Below are 20,929 nucleotides of genomic sequence, written 5' to 3'. Positions count from 1 at the left end.
ACACCAAATAGATGTGCAGAGACCTCGGGGATGTCAGGAGCAACTGGTAATAAGATGAATGAGATCAAATCTCTGACACAAAATATTTTAATATATTGATAAGCTTATTAAAATGCATAATCTACTGCCGGTATTTACAAATATAAATATTCATTGAAGCTATAAAATAAAGTTAAAAGCCTTACTGTGGGAAGAGCTCAGGAGATTTATCTCAGTGCAGTGGCAGATGCAATGGCGTGAGCGCACTCCGCCTATACAAGCTTCCTCGGCACACCGGGAAGTGGCAGCGCCCGCCTGAGTAAGCCCCCTAGAGCCCCTACATAGTACCCTGATCTTTCCTACCATTGGTTGCCCTAAAGATGGTGTAAACTTCTGATTGGTCTGGAATGTTATATATGTCGCTGCACTTAAACAATAAACTCAGATCTGCGTCTTGAACCAGTCTCCGGAGTTGGGCATGCTTCGTTAGGACTCCGTCTGCCTCACCCCCGCGGGACCCCCTGCCTCACCTTACTACACACCTGCTACACACAAAGCACATGCCAGATCAGAGGTGATACTGGCCTCACACTAAGAAGCTTTTATTTATTTATTTTTAGATTCTTTTTTCCTTTTTATTGAATTTATTGGAGTGACACTGGTTAACAGAATTATACAGAATTCAGGGGCACAATTCCACAGCACACCTGTATACTGTATTGTGTGTTCACCACCCCAAGTCAAGTCTCCATCCATCACCATCTATTCCCCTATACCCTCCTCCACCTTTTCCCACTGAAGGAACTTTGAAAAACACACGTATCACATGGCTACAGTCATAAAATAAAGGCCAAACTGTGTAACAACAGATTCCTCTTTTAGATTGCAGACTTGATCTAAGATGTAGCCTTTTGGACAATACTGGCTTATTTTACGTCTCCCAGCACAAGGGCAGGTCTTCCTAGTGCCAGCACTTGGTAAGCACACAACAATAAGGCAGGATGCAATACCCCCTCATCTCCGAGAAACGCAGAAATAAGAGAGAGCAAGCACAGAGGCTAATGCATTCTGGGGGATGAAAACATGCAACTTGGTAACTTGAACACAGTGACGGGAGTCTGATGTTATTTTCAGAATTCAGGCTCAGAAAGTGTTAGGAGTGAGATGCACTGGAAGCTTATTAATGTGGCCGAATAAAACAAGGATTTCTGAAAACACTGCAGGTTATTTATGTTCATGGGGTCTCCATTTAGAACCCAGGCTTACCTTTTCTTGATTATAAAAGTAACACATACTCAGCTTTGAACATTTAGAAAATACAGAATGTGGGAAAAATGCATTGATAGAATCCCAGAACCCAGAAAAATCAAGTCATTTTCTAAAAGCTGGTCTATCACAGAGGTTGCATCTGCACTTAAACCTGGACTGTTATATGAAGGAGTTAAATTTCAGCATAGAATCAGTTAACTTACACTGGCCTACAGAACATAAACTTTGGACACCACCACTGACATGAACAGGTCGTGAACAGAATTCCAGGCCGTAAGGAAACGTGGAGCTGCTGCACGCTCAGTGAAGGCTGACTTTGGTCCGCGCACTCCGGAATGGGTGGCCGGGTTGAAGTCAACTGAGTGGTTCTGGATCAGTGGCCACAGACAAACCCAGCCAAAGAAGCAGGCTCTGTGCTTATAAAAATAACTTCTGCTGTGCCAGAGGAATAAGCTGATTTTATGAAGTTATTTTAAGGTGTGTCTTGGGAAAGCACCTGAAAAATCTTCAATATGATTATGACCTGTCACGAACACACACTCTCAAGACCTCAGAGCCTGAGGAGTCTGCAGTGGACCAAGGGGGCTGAGGGTACGGTGGAGCTCGGAGCTCTGTCCCCAGCCTGCAGAAGAGGCCAGAGCCAGGGGTGAAAGCCTTGCTTCCCGATGGACCAGGAGCTTCCTGCCCTCGGAGCCAGGGATTCAGAATGGAGAGGGGATGCTGGCTTCACCCTTCTCGCCCTGCTGCTTATTGTATTCAGGAAGCCCCCTGTGTCCAGCCCTTTCCTTCTGTAATGTAACCAACCGCTCCTTAGCCAAGTGTTCAAGGGTTAGTAGGTGCTGCAAACAAAATACTTGAACAGAGAGTTGCATTCACAATGAGACAGGCATCCTCCTCGCCTCTAAGTCCAAATGCCCCAACAACTACCTGAGATCTAATGGAGCCTGCATCCAGCACAGCTTTCCTCTCTATCCCCAGAGCTTTATTCTTCTGCAAAAGAGCACAACTCAGTAAATCCAGTTGCTCTATGACTAACTTTTTTTGTGACAAAACTAAATTATTTCAAAGTGTTTGTTGAGCTATGCTGTTGACCTAAAACAAGAACTGCTCTTCAAAAGCAGCTTGTACTTGCAGGGTCTTGAAGGAATTCCACCAGGTTTGTAAGTGGTTTATCATCCCCATGGTATTGTGATACTAAAAGAGTAGGAGCTGCTAATTATCATTGTTGCTTAAGCAGCGTAGCCATTCAATTTTGTGCTGTAACCAACGAATAATGGACAATTAGCATTACAAAATACCCCCCAAAATAAATCATCTTGCAATACATCATTTATCAAATTTTACTGAATGTCATATAACAATTGTAATATGGGACTTATATAAAAGTAATAGTAACTCTCAAGATCCAGAGATAGTCATTGGAATAATAAGATTCCTAAACATACCTGAACTAATTCTGCCTTTAACTCTTCTCTCTCCTCGTCGGAGAGCATGCTAGAGAAGTCAGCACTGGCTACTGCGTCTTCATCTCTTCCTCGCAGGGGTTCAGTCTCCAACAAACCTTTAGGCAAGATTGATAGAACATAACGCAATGTTTAAAATGAATGAACAAATAAGACAAAACAAAAACAGATTCATAGAAACAGAGACCAAAAAGATGGTTGTCAGAGGGAAGGGGAGGGGAGTTGGTGAAAAAGGTGAAGGAAAATACAGTAAATAATATTGTGATAAGTTTGCTGATGTGATCACATGGATGAAACTTGGGAATAAGATTCTGAGTGGGAAAAAAAACAAGGTGCAGAAGCACACAGAGTACGGCTCCACTTATATGAAGTTGCAAAACTAAATAAAGTATTGTTTAAGGATAGATTTATGAAGGAAAGCAAGGCAATGATAAAGCATTCAGGACCATGGTTTGCTCTGAGGCAGCGGGGGCAGAGAGGGGGATGAAGAGGATGGGAGTGTGGGAACCTATAGGACATCTCTGTGGAGTTAATGGTAGTGGTCCATTTTTGGGACACTGTGCATAAGTATTTTCTGTACTTTACAATGTATTTTGTAAATATTTTTTGTATACTTAGTATTATTATTCAATAAAACAATTAAAATATATATAGTTTGTTAAAAGTCAAAAGAAAAAGGTAAATAATTATCCTACAAAATCATTCTAGTTAAAGAGTAAAAATATGGCCCAATTTGCAAAATTCTTCTGAAGCTGGCCTCACCCTCTCTCTCTTTTTTTAAATGACTACACTTATTTTTATTTATTTATTTATTTATTTATCCTCACCTGAGGATATTGTTCCACTGATATTTTAGACAGAATGGAAAGGAGGGGGAGAGACAGAGAGAGAAAAACATCTATGCGAGAGAGACACTTCGATTGGTTGTCTCTCACAGGAGCCCCCACCATGGCAAGGGGATCCAGTCTGGAATTGATCCTGGGACCCTTCAGTCCTCAGGCTGGTGCTCTATCCACTGAGCTAAACCGGCCAGGACTGGCTTCACTCTTAAGTCCACTGTACCCACATCTTTTTGTCTGAATCAATGGTGCACCATCAGCACTTTGTATTACTGCTGATACCCTAACACACATCAGTGAACACGGCATCTTGCTGACCCAAGTTCATCAGATCCTCATCCCCTCTATGTACTCCAGAGGCCAGTTTCACTGCTCAGTAATGTTCTTTTTCATGAGAAATACCTGTTTATTGTAGAAGACAAGAAAATAAAATTATCCGTTTCTAATTAAAATCACTATTATTCACACCACTCCAAAATAATTATCCTTTTGGTCCATCCTTGCTGACATTTCTTCTGTGCATACATGCATATTTTCTTATGTATTTTATATGCATTTACTAGTACTGTTGTGAACTTATTTGTTCATTTGATAGGTTATCATGAAAATCCTTTATGTTTAAAACCATGTATCAACATGCGTACATTCTCATGTGTGAATGATAATTTATCCTGTTTATTGGGAAGCTGCAGGGAACGTCTCCTAGCCAAGTCATAAGGCAAATCCTTGATGATTTCGTATACATAGTATTATTGAGTCAAAGGGCACGGGGACAGACCTTTTGAAACCCACTGCATTCATTCCCCAAAGAGGCTGTGCCAGTTTCATGTATATATTCAGCAACCTACAAGAATAACTCTAGATTCTGTACAAAAATGTAAATAAGTCATTTAAAGGGGAAACACACGGTCATTTATTTCTGCAAGTAAATATTTGTTTACATGTGGCCAATGTATTTTTAAAGTACATTTTTATTGATTTCAGAGAGGAAGGGAGAGGGAGAGAGAGGGAGAGAGAGTTAGAAACATCAATGATGAGAGAGAATCATTGATTGGCCGCCTTCTGCATGCTCCTTACTGGGGATCGAGCCCACAACCCAGGCATGTGCCCTTGACCGAAATCAAACCTGGGACCCTTCAGTACGCAGGCCGACGATCTATCCACTAAGCCAACCCAGCTGGGGTGCCCAATGTATTTTTAGAGCGTTTTCTAGGATAAATGTCTACATCAAGAATCAGCAGCAATTCCAAGCACAGGTTTAAGAGCTGGGTCTGGAAGGTAAGCTACCCCCCTGCACCTGGGGCTAGGAAGCAGTATGGTAGGACATTCTGGTCTTCTCCCCAACTCAGCCTGGCCCTGGGACTCAGGGATAGTGCTCAAATTTAGCTGGAACACAAATTCTCAAAGTTTCCTTCTCTTGACAGTGTGAGAGGGCATGTGTCAGGAAAGGGAATAGACAATAGTTCCAGGTAGTTAGACTTTACAAGACATGAAACATTTTTAGTATCTTCCTATATTCTAGGAAGAAAATTCAAAATCCAACTGAATTGATAATACAGGAACTGGGAAAGTTCTAGTGAATTTAGGGAAGGGTAGACCCCCACATGCAGCAGGATCTACTTTCCAGGAGGGAGATCCATAAACTTTATAGTGAGGCATTCTACACTGGCCTTCAGCTCTGGTCTGTCCTGTGTCCCACTCCTCAAAGACATCACGAATCTTTGAAAGTCTCACTCCCAGACACCAGCCATTCAGGAAATCTGCCTGGAGGCCAGGTTGCTAGTTACTTCACCTCTAATTAGATCAATTACCTTCTTCATTCTCATCTTTGAAATTAAATGACAGTTCCCCGTCTTCTTTTTCCACTTCTGTATCTATTTCCCTGCTACAGCCTCTTCCAGTGGGTATTCTATGAGAGACACAGTTCAGCACTGGGGGCCATGTTCATATAAACAGAATGAAATCAAGACCTGCTGTTTTCACCAGAATATGCTCTGCTCAGTGGGCTAGTGACGCAGCAATCAAATCATGAGGTCAAAGGGTAAATCCAGAATTAAAGAGGAGTTGGTTAAAAAAGTGATTAACCAGTAAAACTATATCAGAACCAGAAAGAAAAAAAAAGAAAATGATAAGAGATACCAAGTGGTAGACGATAATGTGAGAAGGGCAGTAAAATGCATATAAATTAACCTAGTTCCTATGAAAGTAGATATTGGAAGAGATTAAAAACATATTTTTAATAAAAAATAACAGGGAAAACTGTTCAGAAAGCACAATTTTTAGCAGGTACAGTACATTATGAGGCAACTTCATGAATCTGATTTTCTTTTCTGAACGCCCCCTTCTATAGCTCAGCTCTGGTCAAGTTCAAAAGCCCCGCCCTCTCCTCCAGCCCAGGGACCATATTGACTTCCTGCTGCCGTGGTTCTGAGGAGCTTCACCATCCCCTATTGGTTTCCCTTAACTCTTCCCATCTTCTAATAGTCCCTTCATTAAGCTCTCTTGAATCAGGCACCCCCTGAGAATGCCATCCATCTGTTTCTCTCCTGGGCCCTGACTGGTACAGAAAGGCTGCCCCAATTTCCTTTTTGAGCTCTAAAAAAAATATCGTTCAGGCCAGCCCACACCAACCTGGAGCACAGCCAGTGCCTGCAAACCAGACAGGTGCTGGGTGGTTGCCAAAACCAGCCTTTGGTGTTTACTTCCCCAACTGACACTTCTGCAGTCAGTTAACCATACTCGGGCTCCAGAACTCCCCACAGTACTTAGGGAGAATCCTGCCACCTTGGCAAGAGGTTGGTGACCCCACAGCAGACGCTGGGGTTACGGGCCCTGGCAAGGTGGAGAAAATCTCCCACCAACGAGAGCCAAGCGAGGCTGAATCAGCTTGGAAGGGCTACTGGGCCCAAACTCAGCAGAGAAAGGCAAGATCAAGGGGCATATCTGCAGAAGTGTCAGCATCAGAAGATATGAGGCCCCAGCTGCTGGAAGAGCAACAGAGAACACGAGGCACTACATGGGCCCTTCCTGCTTCCACGTACCTGATACCACCTCAGCCAGGGCAAGGGAAGGGCGCTGACAAAGAAGAAATCTGAGCTAGGAGGTACTCTCACTGAGAAAATGGGTATTATTTAAAGGGTCTTTTTAAATTATCGCATTGGAATGGACTAGACCTATTTTTTTACCCACTTCGCAAAGCCTGAGGGCCCATAACCAGGTCAGGTACATACATGGAGCCCATGTATGTACACCATGATATAGGGTAAATAAGTGTTGCCATCCCGCCATAGGAGTAGTTTGCACTTAAAGACAGTCATTTTACTTTCATTTTCATGCAATAAAATATACAGACTTAACAAAGGTAACAGATATCCACAGGTCTGACTCCAGTGCAGGAACTGTGCCTCTCCATCGGCTAGGTGACATTTTTGTCACCTAGAGCACTTGTCAGATGCTACCATGCTCCTGCTTTCACTATACCTACAATCGGCCAGTGGTGACTCATTTAAGTCTCCCATGCGGTGCTAAATGACACAACAAACTGAACCAGAGCACCTGAGAAGTCACTGCAGCTGGTCCCAGCCTTGCTGGTGAGGACCCTCACTCATGGGACCTGGGCTCAGGGTCTGGCTTGGTCACCTGCTGTTGGGCTCTCACTTAGGCCAGTCTGACTCCAAAGCGTATCTCCTTCTCTGTCTTACAACCACTGAAGAATAGTAAACAAAAGATGTTGGAAAGTACAAATCCAAAGGTGAGTTTTGGATCAGAGTGCCTCCTTTAGCTTTGAAACAAAATCTCCCATTGGTACCAACACACTTCTGATACACCCCGTCAAGCACTCCAATGGATTCAGTGGTTCTCAACCTTCTGGCCCTTTAAATACAGTTCCTCATGTAGTGACCCAACCATAAAATTATTTTCGTTGCTGCTTCATAACTGTAATGTTGCTACTGTTATGAATCGTCATATAAATATCTGATATGCAGGATGGTCTTAGGCGACCCCTGTGAAAGGGTCATTCGACCGCCAAAGGGGTCACGACCCACAGGTTGAGAACCGCTGGATTAGGTCATGGCTTCATGCATATGATTGAAACAGTATAGACAGCTGTGTGTTAAAATGATTACAAACTATGACTTCAGATGAGTGACCATATTTTGCATTGTTGAAAAATATATAAAAGTCACAGAATTTATTTTTTGAAAAAAATATTTTTATTGATTTCAGAGAGGAAGGGAGAGGGAGAGATAGAAACATCAATGATGAGAAAGAATCACTGATGGGCTGCCTCCTGCACAGCCCACATTGGGGATCAAGCCTGCAAGCCGGGCATGTGCCCTGACCGGAATTGAACTGTGACCTACTGATTCATAGGTTGATGCTCAACCACTGAGCCATACCGGCTGGGCCAGAATTTCCTTTAAATAGCAAAATAAGCTTGCATGTAGGTGTATGAGAACCATAGTAAGAAATTAACAAATAAATCCAACTCTATAACCAAGCAAAGGAATAAAAGCATATATTTGCAAAAAGAATACAAAATTACCCCAGGACTTCATAAAAGAAAGGATGCAATAAAGAAGCTTAAGTAAAAATTCACCATGTTTTAAATAATAAATTTAAGACTGTAATATTTATTACTTAATTACACTTTCTTCATGACATTTGGTAAAAATAACTTCAGGCAAATATAAAATTTCAAAATATCTTTTATTCCTCACAGGAAAAACTATTGAGCTAATCTCATTAATGTTGGATTTACGATTTTCTTAAAGCGCACAAAATTTTATACATGCTAATTCTAGGAGGATGGAAATTAAAGTTATAAAACAAATTTCTCTATTAGAATCCTTTCTACACATTTCCTAAGCCTACCACAAAAATTAAATACTATTTCTATAGACCTCCTTTATTGAACTGCTTTTCATTCACTTACCAATAACTTGTATTAAATATGTCTGTAGCCCTGGCATTTTAGCAAAGGCCTCAAGTGCTAAGAACAATACAGTGGGAGCTTACCATTCCTACATCCTCAAGCCAAGGCTTGAACCCTAGTGCATGACACACTGAAAGATCTGAAAAGGGGTTCTGCCAGGGCCTAGGGTCACCTACCGCTAGCCTTGAGAGTAGGGTAAAGAGTGAAATAGGAAGAGAGTAGCAGTTTAAGAAATTTGCATTCTCAGAAAAGCAATAATTAAAGACAAATTGTAATCTCACCTCCCAGAGTTCACCACTATAAAACTTTCATGTACATCTCTCCAGTTCTTTTCCTATACACCCACACTTTTTTTCACTTTACACCTCTCAAATTAGAATACTTCTTACAATCAATGGTGTCTTACAATTAATTGGTATACTTTTTCATTCTTAATGCTGTATAAAACAATGGGTATCTTAAAATCTTTGGCATCCTAGCTTTGAAAAATTTTATATATATATATATATATATATATATATATATATATATATATATATATATATGCCTAAGCAACTGGATGACCTGATGACTAGCTGGTAGCTATGATGCGCACTGACCACCAGGGAACAGACGCTCAATGCAGGAACTGCCCCCTGGTGGTCAGTGTGCTCCCATAGCAGGAATGCCACTCAGCTAACCAGTGGGTGCCAGATGCCCAAGGTCATGGCCGTGCGAGCCTCTCCCCTGGACACTCCCCCTGCATGCCTGAGCGGCGATGGTGGCAGGCACAGCGGGTCCCCTGGATGAGCCATTGGGATCCAGGCTCAGGCTCCACCCCAGCCACCTGCTGCTTCGCGCACTATTTTGTGCTGTGTGGAATCAATGTGACAGCAGACTGGAGCCCAACGAGCTGGTGGGTAAGGCTGGGCTGCAGCAGCGCAGAGGTCCACTGATCCCCGCAGGCCCAGCCAAGGGACCCCACCAGTGCAAGAATCCATGCACTTGGCCTCTAGTATAGATATCAATATATTTTAAAATCTAATATATAACATATATATTTAGATATACCCATAATATACACAAATAAGATCATACTGTTTTTTCAGGCTTTATCTTCTCATCTTTTTTCATCTCATCTGAAACCAGACCATATCAAAGGTCTCGAATTGATCCCATAATATATTCTCCCCAGAAACACATTGGGCAGGTGGCATCAAGACAAAGGATTTCAGATTTTACCCAATTTGCGAGCTAACAAGTTAGCCTGCCCATAGTTTCATGGGTGCTGGCAGAAGACCCAAGACTCCTGGATCATACTCAGCATGAACATCACATTCAGGTTTTTTCCCTTGTCAACAAGTTCCATGGAGGAGTGATGTGGAGGGACCTAGATGGAACATGCTCACACAGTGAGTTTCCATCACAACTGAAGAACCCAAGCTCAGGAAATCTGATTGCTTTTCATAGTCAGCAAACAAACCTGCTGACCTCCACCCTGGAGGGAGAGGTCATCTTTATTCTACTGGACTGTAGGCAACCTGACTTCTGCTCTAGAGATAGACACCATCTCTACCTTCCAAGGCTGTTTCCTACAAACATCCTTGAAAGGATAGTTCATAATAAAAAAGGTTGTCAGTATCTCTGCTTGCAAAATGGGCAGAAATTCAAGAGATCTATGAAGACTGATTTTGTAGAGATGGTTTCTCATTTTGCAAGTGAAGAAATGATGGCTCAAAGTGTTAAATAACTTACCCAACCTTACATGGTTGGTAAAAAGTGGATTTAAGCATTGAACGAAAGTTTATCAGGTTACAGAGTTCATGTTTTTTCAACTCGACCACAATATCTCATGCTGAGATGGGACAGGGCTAAAATGTCTCTCTATCCCACCCAGAAAACCTTCTGCTCAACAAGACTGAGGTTTACTGAAGGTCAAGGTCTGTAAGTTTAAAATCTGTAGCCTCCCCACTGTTGAGAATTGCAGAGTTCAGGGTAGGTCTACATCTCCTAAACTCTCTTAAATAGGAGTTGCTGAGCTAATGTTTACTGGATTAGATCCCCAAGGATAGAAAATCAAACTGTGAAGTCTTCCTGATGCCCTTTTCCTTATCGTTTTGTTATCTGTCATATTTGTCTACCCTTTTTAATTTTCATTGCCATGACAGTGATTTAGGTTTTATCACTACACACTCAACTACTGAAATCTTAGCTAAATTTTATTTCCTTGCTTGCAATCTCCCCACTGCCCAGCCTACACAACACTCATATCAATATTTTGAACATATTAGTTTCATCATGTCAAAACTCAGTTCAAAACACATTCAGTGGATGGAGTCACTTCCAGCCTAAATTTGAAAATTTGTATGCTAGCATTCCAGTGATGATTCCAATTAGCCTGCCTATGATTTTCCCACGACCCTTTGAAACCAGCCAGTCTACCATATGCAGTGTCCCTCAGTCATGCTTCTATTCAACCCTATGCTTTTATGCCTCTTCATCACTCTCAAAAGCTTCCACCACTTCCTCCTCAGTCTCCCTTCTAAGAATCTTACCAAGTTGCCAACAACACTAGAATAACAAGTAACATGCTGTGTGCCTTAAAATGATCTAAAGTGTTGACTTTTTTGCTTTCTATTCATATTACTATATATTACTATTAAATATTATGTACAGTATAAGTTACATTATGACTTGCATTATAAATTGCATTAACACACATAATACTATTATTATAATTATAGTTAAACAACTTTATGAAAAAAATATTTCTGACTCTGTCCTGTAGAAGTTTATTGTCCTTCTTAAAACATGAATACATGAGTCACCACTATTAATAGCCCTGTTTTCTAAAGCTTTGGTTTCATTTAATAATGTAGCTAAAAAAAGAAGTCGCATCTGTAATACTCAGCTTGAGTGCGCACGAATCAGGTGAATAAAGAAAGATTTTATGCTTTTTACTAAATCTATTATCAGAAGTTGCTTCTGAGGTTGTAGGAGGTTAGATTAAATTCTTATAATCCATTTTTCAGCTTTAAAAAATTCTGCTTCGGTGACAATTTAAATCGATGCCGATTAAAATTGACTCTAGTGTCTAAAGAAAAATTTGTTACTAGTCAAAACCAAATTTTGGCTAAAGATGGAAGTGACATACTATGAGATAGAAATCAACAATAGCCCTAGCTGATTTGGCTCAGTTGATAGTGTTGGACTGCGGACCAAAGAGTCCAGGCATCATTCAGGTCAAGGGCACATACCTCGGTTGCAGGCTCCTCCTTGGCCCAGGTCCTGGTTGGGGCTCATGCAGGAAGCAATCAATCGATGTGTTTCTTTCACATCAATATTTCTCTCTGTCTTTCCCTCACATCAATATTTCTCTCTGTCTTTCCCTCTCTCTTCCACTTTCTCCAAAAATCAATGGAAAAAATATCCTCAGTTGAAGATAAAAAAAAAAAAGAAATCAACAAATATATGGAAATATGCCCTTCCATTTCTCATTCACTCATATGTACAAGATGACTGTCTTCCTACTCCAAGAAGAAACCTAGCTTTGATGTAAAAATTCCTAGGTAATTTGTGTATTGTTGAAGTAACCAATATTCACTAGAATACTAAAGATTGCAGAAAACAATGGTACCCAATAGTTAAATATGTACCATGCAGCCTTCAAGGGTGAGCAACTTGCAAGGAGGTCAAACCAATTAGGGATTCACAAAAACCTAAATTATAATTTCTGTGACTAAGGTCTGACCAGAACTCCTATTCAGCTCCAGGAATAATAATCCCAGAGAGCCTGAAGAGCACCCAAGTACCCCAGGCTTCCCTGGTCTCATGCCCAACTCATGGCTTCAGGGTGCTCCTGAAGGCATTGAGAGCTGTAGGGATTAGGGTGATGAATGGATAGGACCTGCTTGCCTGAAGGGGACTGTGACACCGCTCAGGGCCATGGGAGTGGCTTGCTTCATGACATCATTTTACTGGGCTAACTACAGAAACTAGCATTGCATTAATACACAGCTTTGATTACTGTGTAAGACCAGTTGGCCATTCAGGCTGGCATCCTCTGGTAGGCTGCATACGGAAATGATATTGTATTCCAAGATATCACATATGAAGCTTAAATTCATATCATTTCCTGTGGTTTGGTTCACACTGCAATGATGAGCCTCTTCGATGACAGTCTCTACTAACCAATCTCCAAGGAGACTGATTTGCCAAGTAGATCAAATAACTTATGGCAATGTCTGTGCTTTTTACAACCTCAGAATAAAAACTACTTGAGGGACTAAATGAACAGCAAAGGATGATTGGTAAGCATTGGGAAGACTGATTTTAGTTAACTGTTAATTCTGTAGAAAATTTTAAAAAATTGTTTTATAAGTAGGTCAAGGGAACAAGTATAGGAAACACAGATTTTGGTTTTTTAAATGAAAGCCAGAAATAGAGACGCTTACGCTTCTTACAGATGATGTGGTAAATGTGCTCCTGCAGGAGTTGCTTCTGAACTTCACTCCAGAGGGACCAACTTCAATCACAACCAGAGTGAGCCGCTCAGACCTGAGCTTTTATGCCTCTCATGAGGTCACATGACCTCACCCACACCGATGGCTTCTGCTGGTCATGAGCAAGTCCGTGACTACCCTCAAAACCACGGAGGTTAATTTTCAATTAAAAGATGTAAAATATTTATCACAAATCTCCTCAGCTTCAAATGTAAGATTTAGGCATTTGGGATGTTGTTCCCATTTCAAATCACTATTTGTTACCCTTGAAAGGCACAGTTTGACACACTTACAAAACAGATGCAACTGCATAAAACAGCAACTCAGGCCACAATAACCCCAAAACAAAGACATAACAACACAGCAGCCACACATTCGAATAAAGAACACCAAACAAATAGTTATAGAAAACCAAAAATAGCTAATGTTCCTGATGCATAGACTCTGGGAACTTCCTTTTCTGAGTAAACACCTACATCGGATGAGAAAAATAAAACTATTACAGGGATGTGTATAGACAAACCATACATAGGTTGACCATTTTAACCTTTATGTCATCCTTTTTTTTCTGCATCTCCATCCTCATTTTACCCCCGCCCCACCCCAACACACACACACATATATTCAAGTTTACCTCTTCTGGTACTTGGGAAAGGAAGACAACTATGAAAAAAGATAAATCTCAGGATTTAACACCCAGACTTAGATTTCTGCCTTCAGCAAGACTGGAGACAGTCTCACTTGTATCAGTAAGAAAACTCCAGGGTAATAAATTACTCTAAATTCAAATTCATTAAGAAAATGTAACACTCATTTAAAGAAAGGGAAATCCCTCCTGTTTCTCCTACTCCTCCTATTCTCCTCCTTCTTATACCATTAGACTTGAGAACTGGATTTTCCATTCATTTGCTTGGTGAGTTGTCCCGAGATACCCAGCACTCGGAGACAGGCAGGTCTTGTCTGCGGTCAGCTTCACTGGACAGGCTACATTCCCATTCCAGTCATGCTCACTGGGCTTTATAAAGTGCTGGGCCATCCTTTAGGGCGAGTTCAGGGAAAGAGTAAAACCATTCCTTTTGCAATGGAAGACATCTACTATGGACATGAAGCAGGAACAAATATAACTCCCCCCTCCAAGGCATATTTGAAGAGTGGGGTAGATAGTATGAGGGACCTCTTCAGACAGGTCTGAACTTGTTAAAGTTCTCTAGCCCTGACACAATGCCAAGGCTATGGTTAGGATAACGCCATGATGGCCACATGGAAAGCCTGGTCCATGACCTTTGGTACTGCAGCCAGACTCAGAGGCTTGATCATTCAAAAAGCATTGTCATAGGTAAAAACAGTTTTCCCTTTAAGCAGTCAGCTCAGTAACATTCCCATTTCTCCAGTTTTACTTATCAAATCTCTAGCATTTCAAATAACTGTTATTGACAATCTCCAAGAAAATCTGTTTTTCTCTTGAAATCTGGGTAGAAAAAAATAAATGTTAACAGAGATGAAAATATGTGTTTCTGAATCATTCAAAAATAAAATATGCAAGAATTAGAGAAGTTTAAAGTCAGTCATACACAAGACAATGAAATAGCCAAATAAAATATGAAAGGACAACCTTACTAGTAACAAAGAAAATGCAAATTAAAATCGCAGAGATATACCATTTTTTCATCCAAGAGATTAGCAACAAAAATGCAAAAATTGTATCACAACCCTTGCAGGCACTGTCGAGGAAAAATAGATCCTCTAACGTATCACTGGCTTCTGGGCTATAACAGCTGGTTGAAAGGCTTTTGAGAATCGATCTTATAGAAGAAAAAAGACAATCTAAGAAGATTTTAGATATTTACTGCAGTATTGTTGACAATGGTAGCCAACTATAAAAACCTGGATGCCCCTGGCCAGCGTGGTTTAGTGGTTGAGCATCAATTTATGGACCAGGAGGTTCAACTCCCCAGTCAGGACACATGCCGGGTTGTGGGCTCGATCCCCAGTGCGGAGTGTGTAGGAGGTGGCCAGTCAATGATTTTCTCTCATCATTGATGTTTCTCTCTCTCTCTCTCTCCCTCTCCCTTCCTCTCTGAAATCAATAAAAACATATTTTTTTTCCTTCAAACATATTTTATTGATTCTTCACAGAGAGGAAGGGAGAGAGATAGAGAGTTAGAGACACCGATGAGAGAGAAACATCGATCAGCCGCCTTCTGCACATCTCCCACCGGGGATGTGCCCGTGACCCAGGTACATGCCCTTGACCAGAATCGAACCCGGGACCTCCCAGTCCACAGGCCGATGCTCCATCCACTGAGCCAAACCGGCTTCGGCAAAAAAAACCCACATATTTTTAAAAATAAAAACAAATAAAAAAACCTGGATGCCCATTAGTAGGGGAACAAATGAAACAAGTACAGCGCACCACTGTGCTACTTTTGAGTTATTAGGAATAATGACCAGAAGGAACGTTCATTGTATATTGTCAAATGTGAAAAGCAAGGTGCTGAGTAGTGTTTGCACATGATCAATTTAGAGAGAGGAATAAAAACTGCTGGGAAAGGCAGTCTTGTGCGTGCAGCCTTTGGGCCCCCACTTCACCAAATAAGGATGGGCCTTGGGCCTGTGACACGTCTTACCAGAGATACAGAGTCCATTGAGCCTGTGCCCTTGTGAAGGAGTATCTCCAGATAGCAGGCTCGGTATGTGCTCTTTTGTACTGCTTCAGCATGCCTGTCAATGGCCCTCAGGCACACCCCCACCTTTCGGTATCTCAGACTCCATCGAGGAGGGATAGGGTTGGAGTCCTTCCCCCCATTGTTGATGCTGGTAGAAAGGAGAGGGGTATCCATAAGCCAAATGCCCAGTCTGCGGCTAGGGAAGTAGGGGGTTGCCCTGCTAGCCATGAGGGACTGATGCCCATTATTGAAGCTGATCTTGTTCTGTTTCTTTGTAAGTAAAGGGTTGTTCTATCCACTGCTCGACTGTCTTTTCCTTGGCAACTCCAATACCAACACACAGTAGTGTTTGGATTCCTCCCCTGGGACTGATACACAGCGTTCGGCTCCCTTGGGATTAAAACCAGTACACAGTACTCTGCTTCACAAAAATACCTTATATGTGAACAGGAATCCCCAGGTGTTTGTATGAGCACTGAGAAAGGTGAGAAAAGATACATACCAAATTGTTAATGCCGGTCACTGCCAAAGGGTGAGATTGGATAAAGAAAAGATGAACTCTCTTTTACATACCTCTGCAATACTTGTCTGGTTACAACAAGCATGTGCACTGGACTGGATCTTTGTGTCTCCCCAGATACATATGTTGAAATCATAATCCTCAATGTGATGCTATTAGGAGGTGGGGTCTTCAGGAGGTGACTAGGTCATGAGGGTGTAGCCCTTATATGGGATTAGTGCCCTTATAAGAGGCTCCAAAGAGCTCTCTCATCCCTTTTACCAGGTGAGGACACAGCAAAAAGATGCCATCCATGAACCTGTAACCAGAAGTCACCAGCGGTTGCTGAAGTGCCCCACATTGGCAGACCCACAGCCTTCGCTCACTCTGGAGATAAATGACTACTGAAGCACATTTAACAATTAGGTCATGTTGAATTATTGAGAAACCATGTACATCTTTTGGCTCTATTTTCTGAAAACATTTCTGGCATTTTGGATGGAAAGTTTTTCAGAGAAATATATATTTAAATCTGTGGCTAGTCAATTTCCAACATATTTTAAACAAATGACTGAAATTTAGAACTGTTTTTTTTAAAAAAAAAAACAGAAGATCAAACTACCGTAAGAATTTATTAATGGAATTTCTGGCAGGCTACACTTCCTGCATCAACACAGGAAGGGCCCAAGTTCTCCTTTAAAATCCTTCCTAGTTGGCAAACAAAACTAAAAAATGCAAGTCTGCACATGAGATGATGGGAAGAAGGGTTTTAATAATAATCAATGGCTTTAAAAATGTATGTTCCTTTTAAAGAGGTGTCAGGAGTTTAACGTGGACGAGCAACATTAGAACAGGGCAATGACTGCTGGCTCTCTCATGTGTCCCAGGGCACCCAGCCCAGGCAGTTGGGTGATGACCCGCCCACTGAGGTGACGTTACCTAACAATGGAACAGTGTGGACATGCAATGAAAGTTGAGCTTTAAAAACTGCCCCATGACTCCAAAGTGTTTTTATGCATGAAGTCATTGGAAAAATTTTATCCACTTCTGATTTCCAATATTTTGTGATGTAAGTACTCAATTCTATTTAAGGCAAGATACACTTAAATATCTCCTTTTTCCTTTACAGTTTCATTTGACTTGAAATAATACTTTATAGACAGAATTTAACAAGTGACCTTTTTCTTGGTGTCATGCAAATATCAGCAATAATTTAGTAAATTATACGAACCTATCAAAATTTTAGGCTGTATTATTGGTAAAAATTAAAATCCACAAAATCTAGCCTTAGGTCCTATAATCCATAATGCAATAAACTAGTTGAGTAGTTAGACTTGCTTATTTAAAAGAAAAAAAATTAACTTTCCTTTTAGAATCAAGGAAAAGTTCTCTTTCACCAGAATTGGATTGAGTTCCACAGCAGTGTCTAGCATCTATGGGCTCTTTATCTCCTTCGGTGCCAGATGAGCCGGTTATGTTAGTATGTTAACAGTATCCAACACATTCTTTTTCCTAAGGATGAAGGAAAATCAGCCTTGTCCCTCTTTGCTATGACTATTTAGCCAGATGGGTTTCTCGGCCTGGGCACTACTGGCATTTGGGCAGGGGGATTCTTTGTTGTGTCCTGCGCATTGTGGGATGTTTAGGAGGACATATGGCCTCTAACAGCCAGATACCAGTAGAACCCTTCCCTCCAGGTGTGACTATTAAAAATGTCTCCAGACATTGTCCAGTGTCCCCTGTAGGACAAACGACGCCCAGTTGAGACCCAGTGGGGAAGCTCTGCTACCAGAGACAGCTCCACACCCACAATTATGGCTCTGCGCACGCGCTGACTCTGTGTCCACAATGTGTCAGGCACTAGGCCAGGAGTTTTGTGCACATTAATTCATATGGGTAGGTATCACTACCGCTAATTTATAGATGAGGAAGTTGATGTTCAGAGAGAGAGCGTGGTCAAGCGGGGTCCCCTGCTTTGTCTATATTCAGGTGGCATGCTTCAGTGTGTCCCTGGACCTCCCCGTTTGGAATCTAACCATGTGTTTGTAAACATGTACCCCTTCCCCGTGCATCCATGCATGAGTGTGCAAGGACAGGACCGGAGCAGCCACTGCAAGTGAACAGAGGTGGAAAGTAAAAGAGGGGAACTTCCCAATTTTTCCATCTCCAGTGAAGCAGTGAAACATCACTTAACCCTGCCACTGTCGGTTTTAAATACTCCGCAAGACACTGGGAATACAGTAGGCACAGGAGGCTCAAACTGCCTTACAGGGTTTAAAGCACTGCAGAGGCCTCCCAGTGGCTGAGCTGTGAGCTGCTCCTGCCCTAATCAGGACCCACTGGAAACGAACCACAGATTTCCTATTCTACCCCTGAAGGCAGACAGACCGTGGGCCCCTTCTCCTCTCAGAGAGCCAAACAGAGTTCAAGATCACACTCACATTAGGCAGAGAGCCAGGGCCTTGGCTTGAGGCCCAGCGTATAATCCTAGTTCCTGGCAGGGCTTTGACAGTGGTGACCTTCTCGGACCCCAGCCTCTGCTTCTTTCATTGGAGCTTCAGGCTCACTCAGAGGTCCCCAGGCTAACTGATCGCCTTGACCAGAGGCGATCGCCCAGCCTACACCTGTGAGCTCCATAAGTGAGCTGCTGTTAACCACACTCTGTTGGGACATCTCCTACCTCCTCCTTTTATTTTCCTTCCTTTGGAGTCACCAGTGACTCTGCTGTTTCGGGTAGTGGATAGCCACGTGCCTCTTTTAGACTCTTTGAAAACAGCTGATGCAACCCCTCACCTCTGAGGTGCAGCTTCAATTCCCTAGGGAATCGTCCACTTCTAATAGGAACACTTCACTTGCTTATAGTTCCTGCCTCTCTTCTGAATCCTCAGCACTAAACGGAAAGGACAAGCAAGCAACTTGGCACACAGTTCTAATCTTTTGGGGTACACCTCATCTGAGACGCACTCTTGTTTCTGAAATGTGGCCTAACTTCAAAGAAATATTAAATTATATGTTATTTTAGAAATAGCAAGTTTTCATACTTGATTAGCACTTTAATTGTATTCTAAATTATAATGGAAAATAGACTTTACTTTAAAAAAAATTCCTGTCAACTATTCTGAACCTCACACTTACACTCCAAATAGTCTTTACTTCAGGACCAGGCAGGGAGTAAGAGGGGAGTGTCTCCTGCTTTGGGGGACAAACATTTCTCTAAAATTCTCCCTGGTAGAAAAAGAACTCAAAATGGACATGAAAATGAGCTGTGGGAAAACTATGAAAGTTACATTTCTGGCATTTCTGAGCTTGTGAACTTGATTCAGCCCACTCTAGACTGAATGGGGTTGATGGGTGGACATGTGTGGTTTAGAACTATTTAATCAGAGATTATGAAGGGAACAGATAAAAAACTAAAATGATTCCAGGGTTTGGAAGGCCAACATGGTAACATTAGAAAAAAACAAAAAACACACACAACAGATTTATTCTGGAAAAGGCCATCTCTAGAGATTTCACACCAGGAGGGAGGGTGTGTTACAAGGAAAAGGGCACAGCCCTTCTCCCAGCGAGCAGTAAGCAGGACGAAACATTTCAGTGAGCATGATTTTGAGTCTGTTTTAGGAAATATTTTTCAGGTGATAAATTTAATGTAGCTCTTCATGGTCTAGAAAAGGTTGGGAACATCTTTTCTGGAGATCCCCACATGATTATTCTGATTCAAAGCACAGACTTGGCCAGATAGCTCAGGAGTAGTTTTAAGGTTGCTGTGTTTTGCTTTCCCGGTCATTTAGAAATGTGACTACACCTTTGAGATGAGTTGCAATGCCGGGTCTGCCGCTAACTGGGTGGGTGGCTCTGAGCAGGATTCTCATTCATTCTCACCTCCTTGCCTCCTACATAAAGCAAGCGGGACAGCATGTCATACCTAGAAGTCTGTTTAGATTCCATGTGGTGAGGGAGGAGGTGAGTTTAAAATAAAATCTGATATCAAATATGTACACGAATATGAGGGGAAAAGGAAAGTTCTATTTTCATGGAAATCTATTGTACAATTTAAGTGGAATCAGATGAACACCAAAGACATATTATAGATAAGTAATCATTTATTTCAAGTTATTTACTATCATGTACTTTATATAAACTAACAGAAAAATAACTATATAATATGTAGTACATTTCTTAAAAATAATTTGGTGGTGGTTGGTCGTGCATTGAGACAGAGCCTAGTTGGTAATTATTTACGTTTCCTGTATTTGTAGGACAACATACCAAAACTTGTTTATACCTTAAAACTGTAATGAAGCTCTGACATGACTGAAACAATAATTAAAGCTTTGGAACTGCCCCAGATGTTTCTGTGGCTAATCTAGGTTCATGTTTGATCTCATTATTATCTCTGTGACAGTCACAAGGATTAAGGATATGAGATGAAGATTTAAAATAGAACATAGAAGGTCTTAAAAGCAACCACAACTTTTGGAAGCTATGGATAGCTTATCTTTCCTTGTTTTCCTGAGCTTTTGATGATTCATGGAGCCAAATTTAAGAGCATCATTCCAGGCCAACTGAGTTGGAATCTTTGAGGTCAACCTTGCACATCTGTGTTTTTTTAAACCCCACAGGTGACACTGATGGGCAGCTAATGTTGAAAAACACTTATTTTAAATAATAGAATATGATGTAAGTGGTACCATGTCAAACTCCAAAAGAAAAGAGATTTCCTTTATGCTAAGCGAAATAAGCCAGTCAGAGAAAGATAAATATCACATGATCTCACTCATTTGTGGAATTATAATG

The 20,929-nt window shown here is 41.5% G+C and overlaps 1 protein-coding gene across 4 annotated transcripts in view; it reads right to left on the bottom strand.

Annotated features, from left to right (window-relative positions):
- Positions 1–20,929, bottom strand: part of TPD52L1 (TPD52 like 1) — a 66,309-nt gene that overhangs the window by 23,492 nt on the left and 21,888 nt on the right. For all 4 annotated transcript variants that reach the window (XM_059700247.1, XM_059700246.1, XM_059700245.1 and 1 more), the window contains exon 2: positions 2,694–2,809. In XM_059700247.1, coding sequence (XP_059556230.1) covers positions 2,694–2,809 — 116 coding nt within the window. The remainder of the gene's footprint in view (positions 1–2,693; positions 2,810–20,929) is intronic.

Source organism: Myotis daubentonii, chromosome 6, assembly GCF_963259705.1.
Source record: "Myotis daubentonii chromosome 6, mMyoDau2.1, whole genome shotgun sequence".
NCBI lineage: Eukaryota > Metazoa > Chordata > Mammalia > Chiroptera > Vespertilionidae > Myotis > Myotis daubentonii.
The sequence above is the reverse complement of the archived record's forward strand: the minus strand, read 5'-3'. Positions and strand labels throughout refer to the sequence as shown.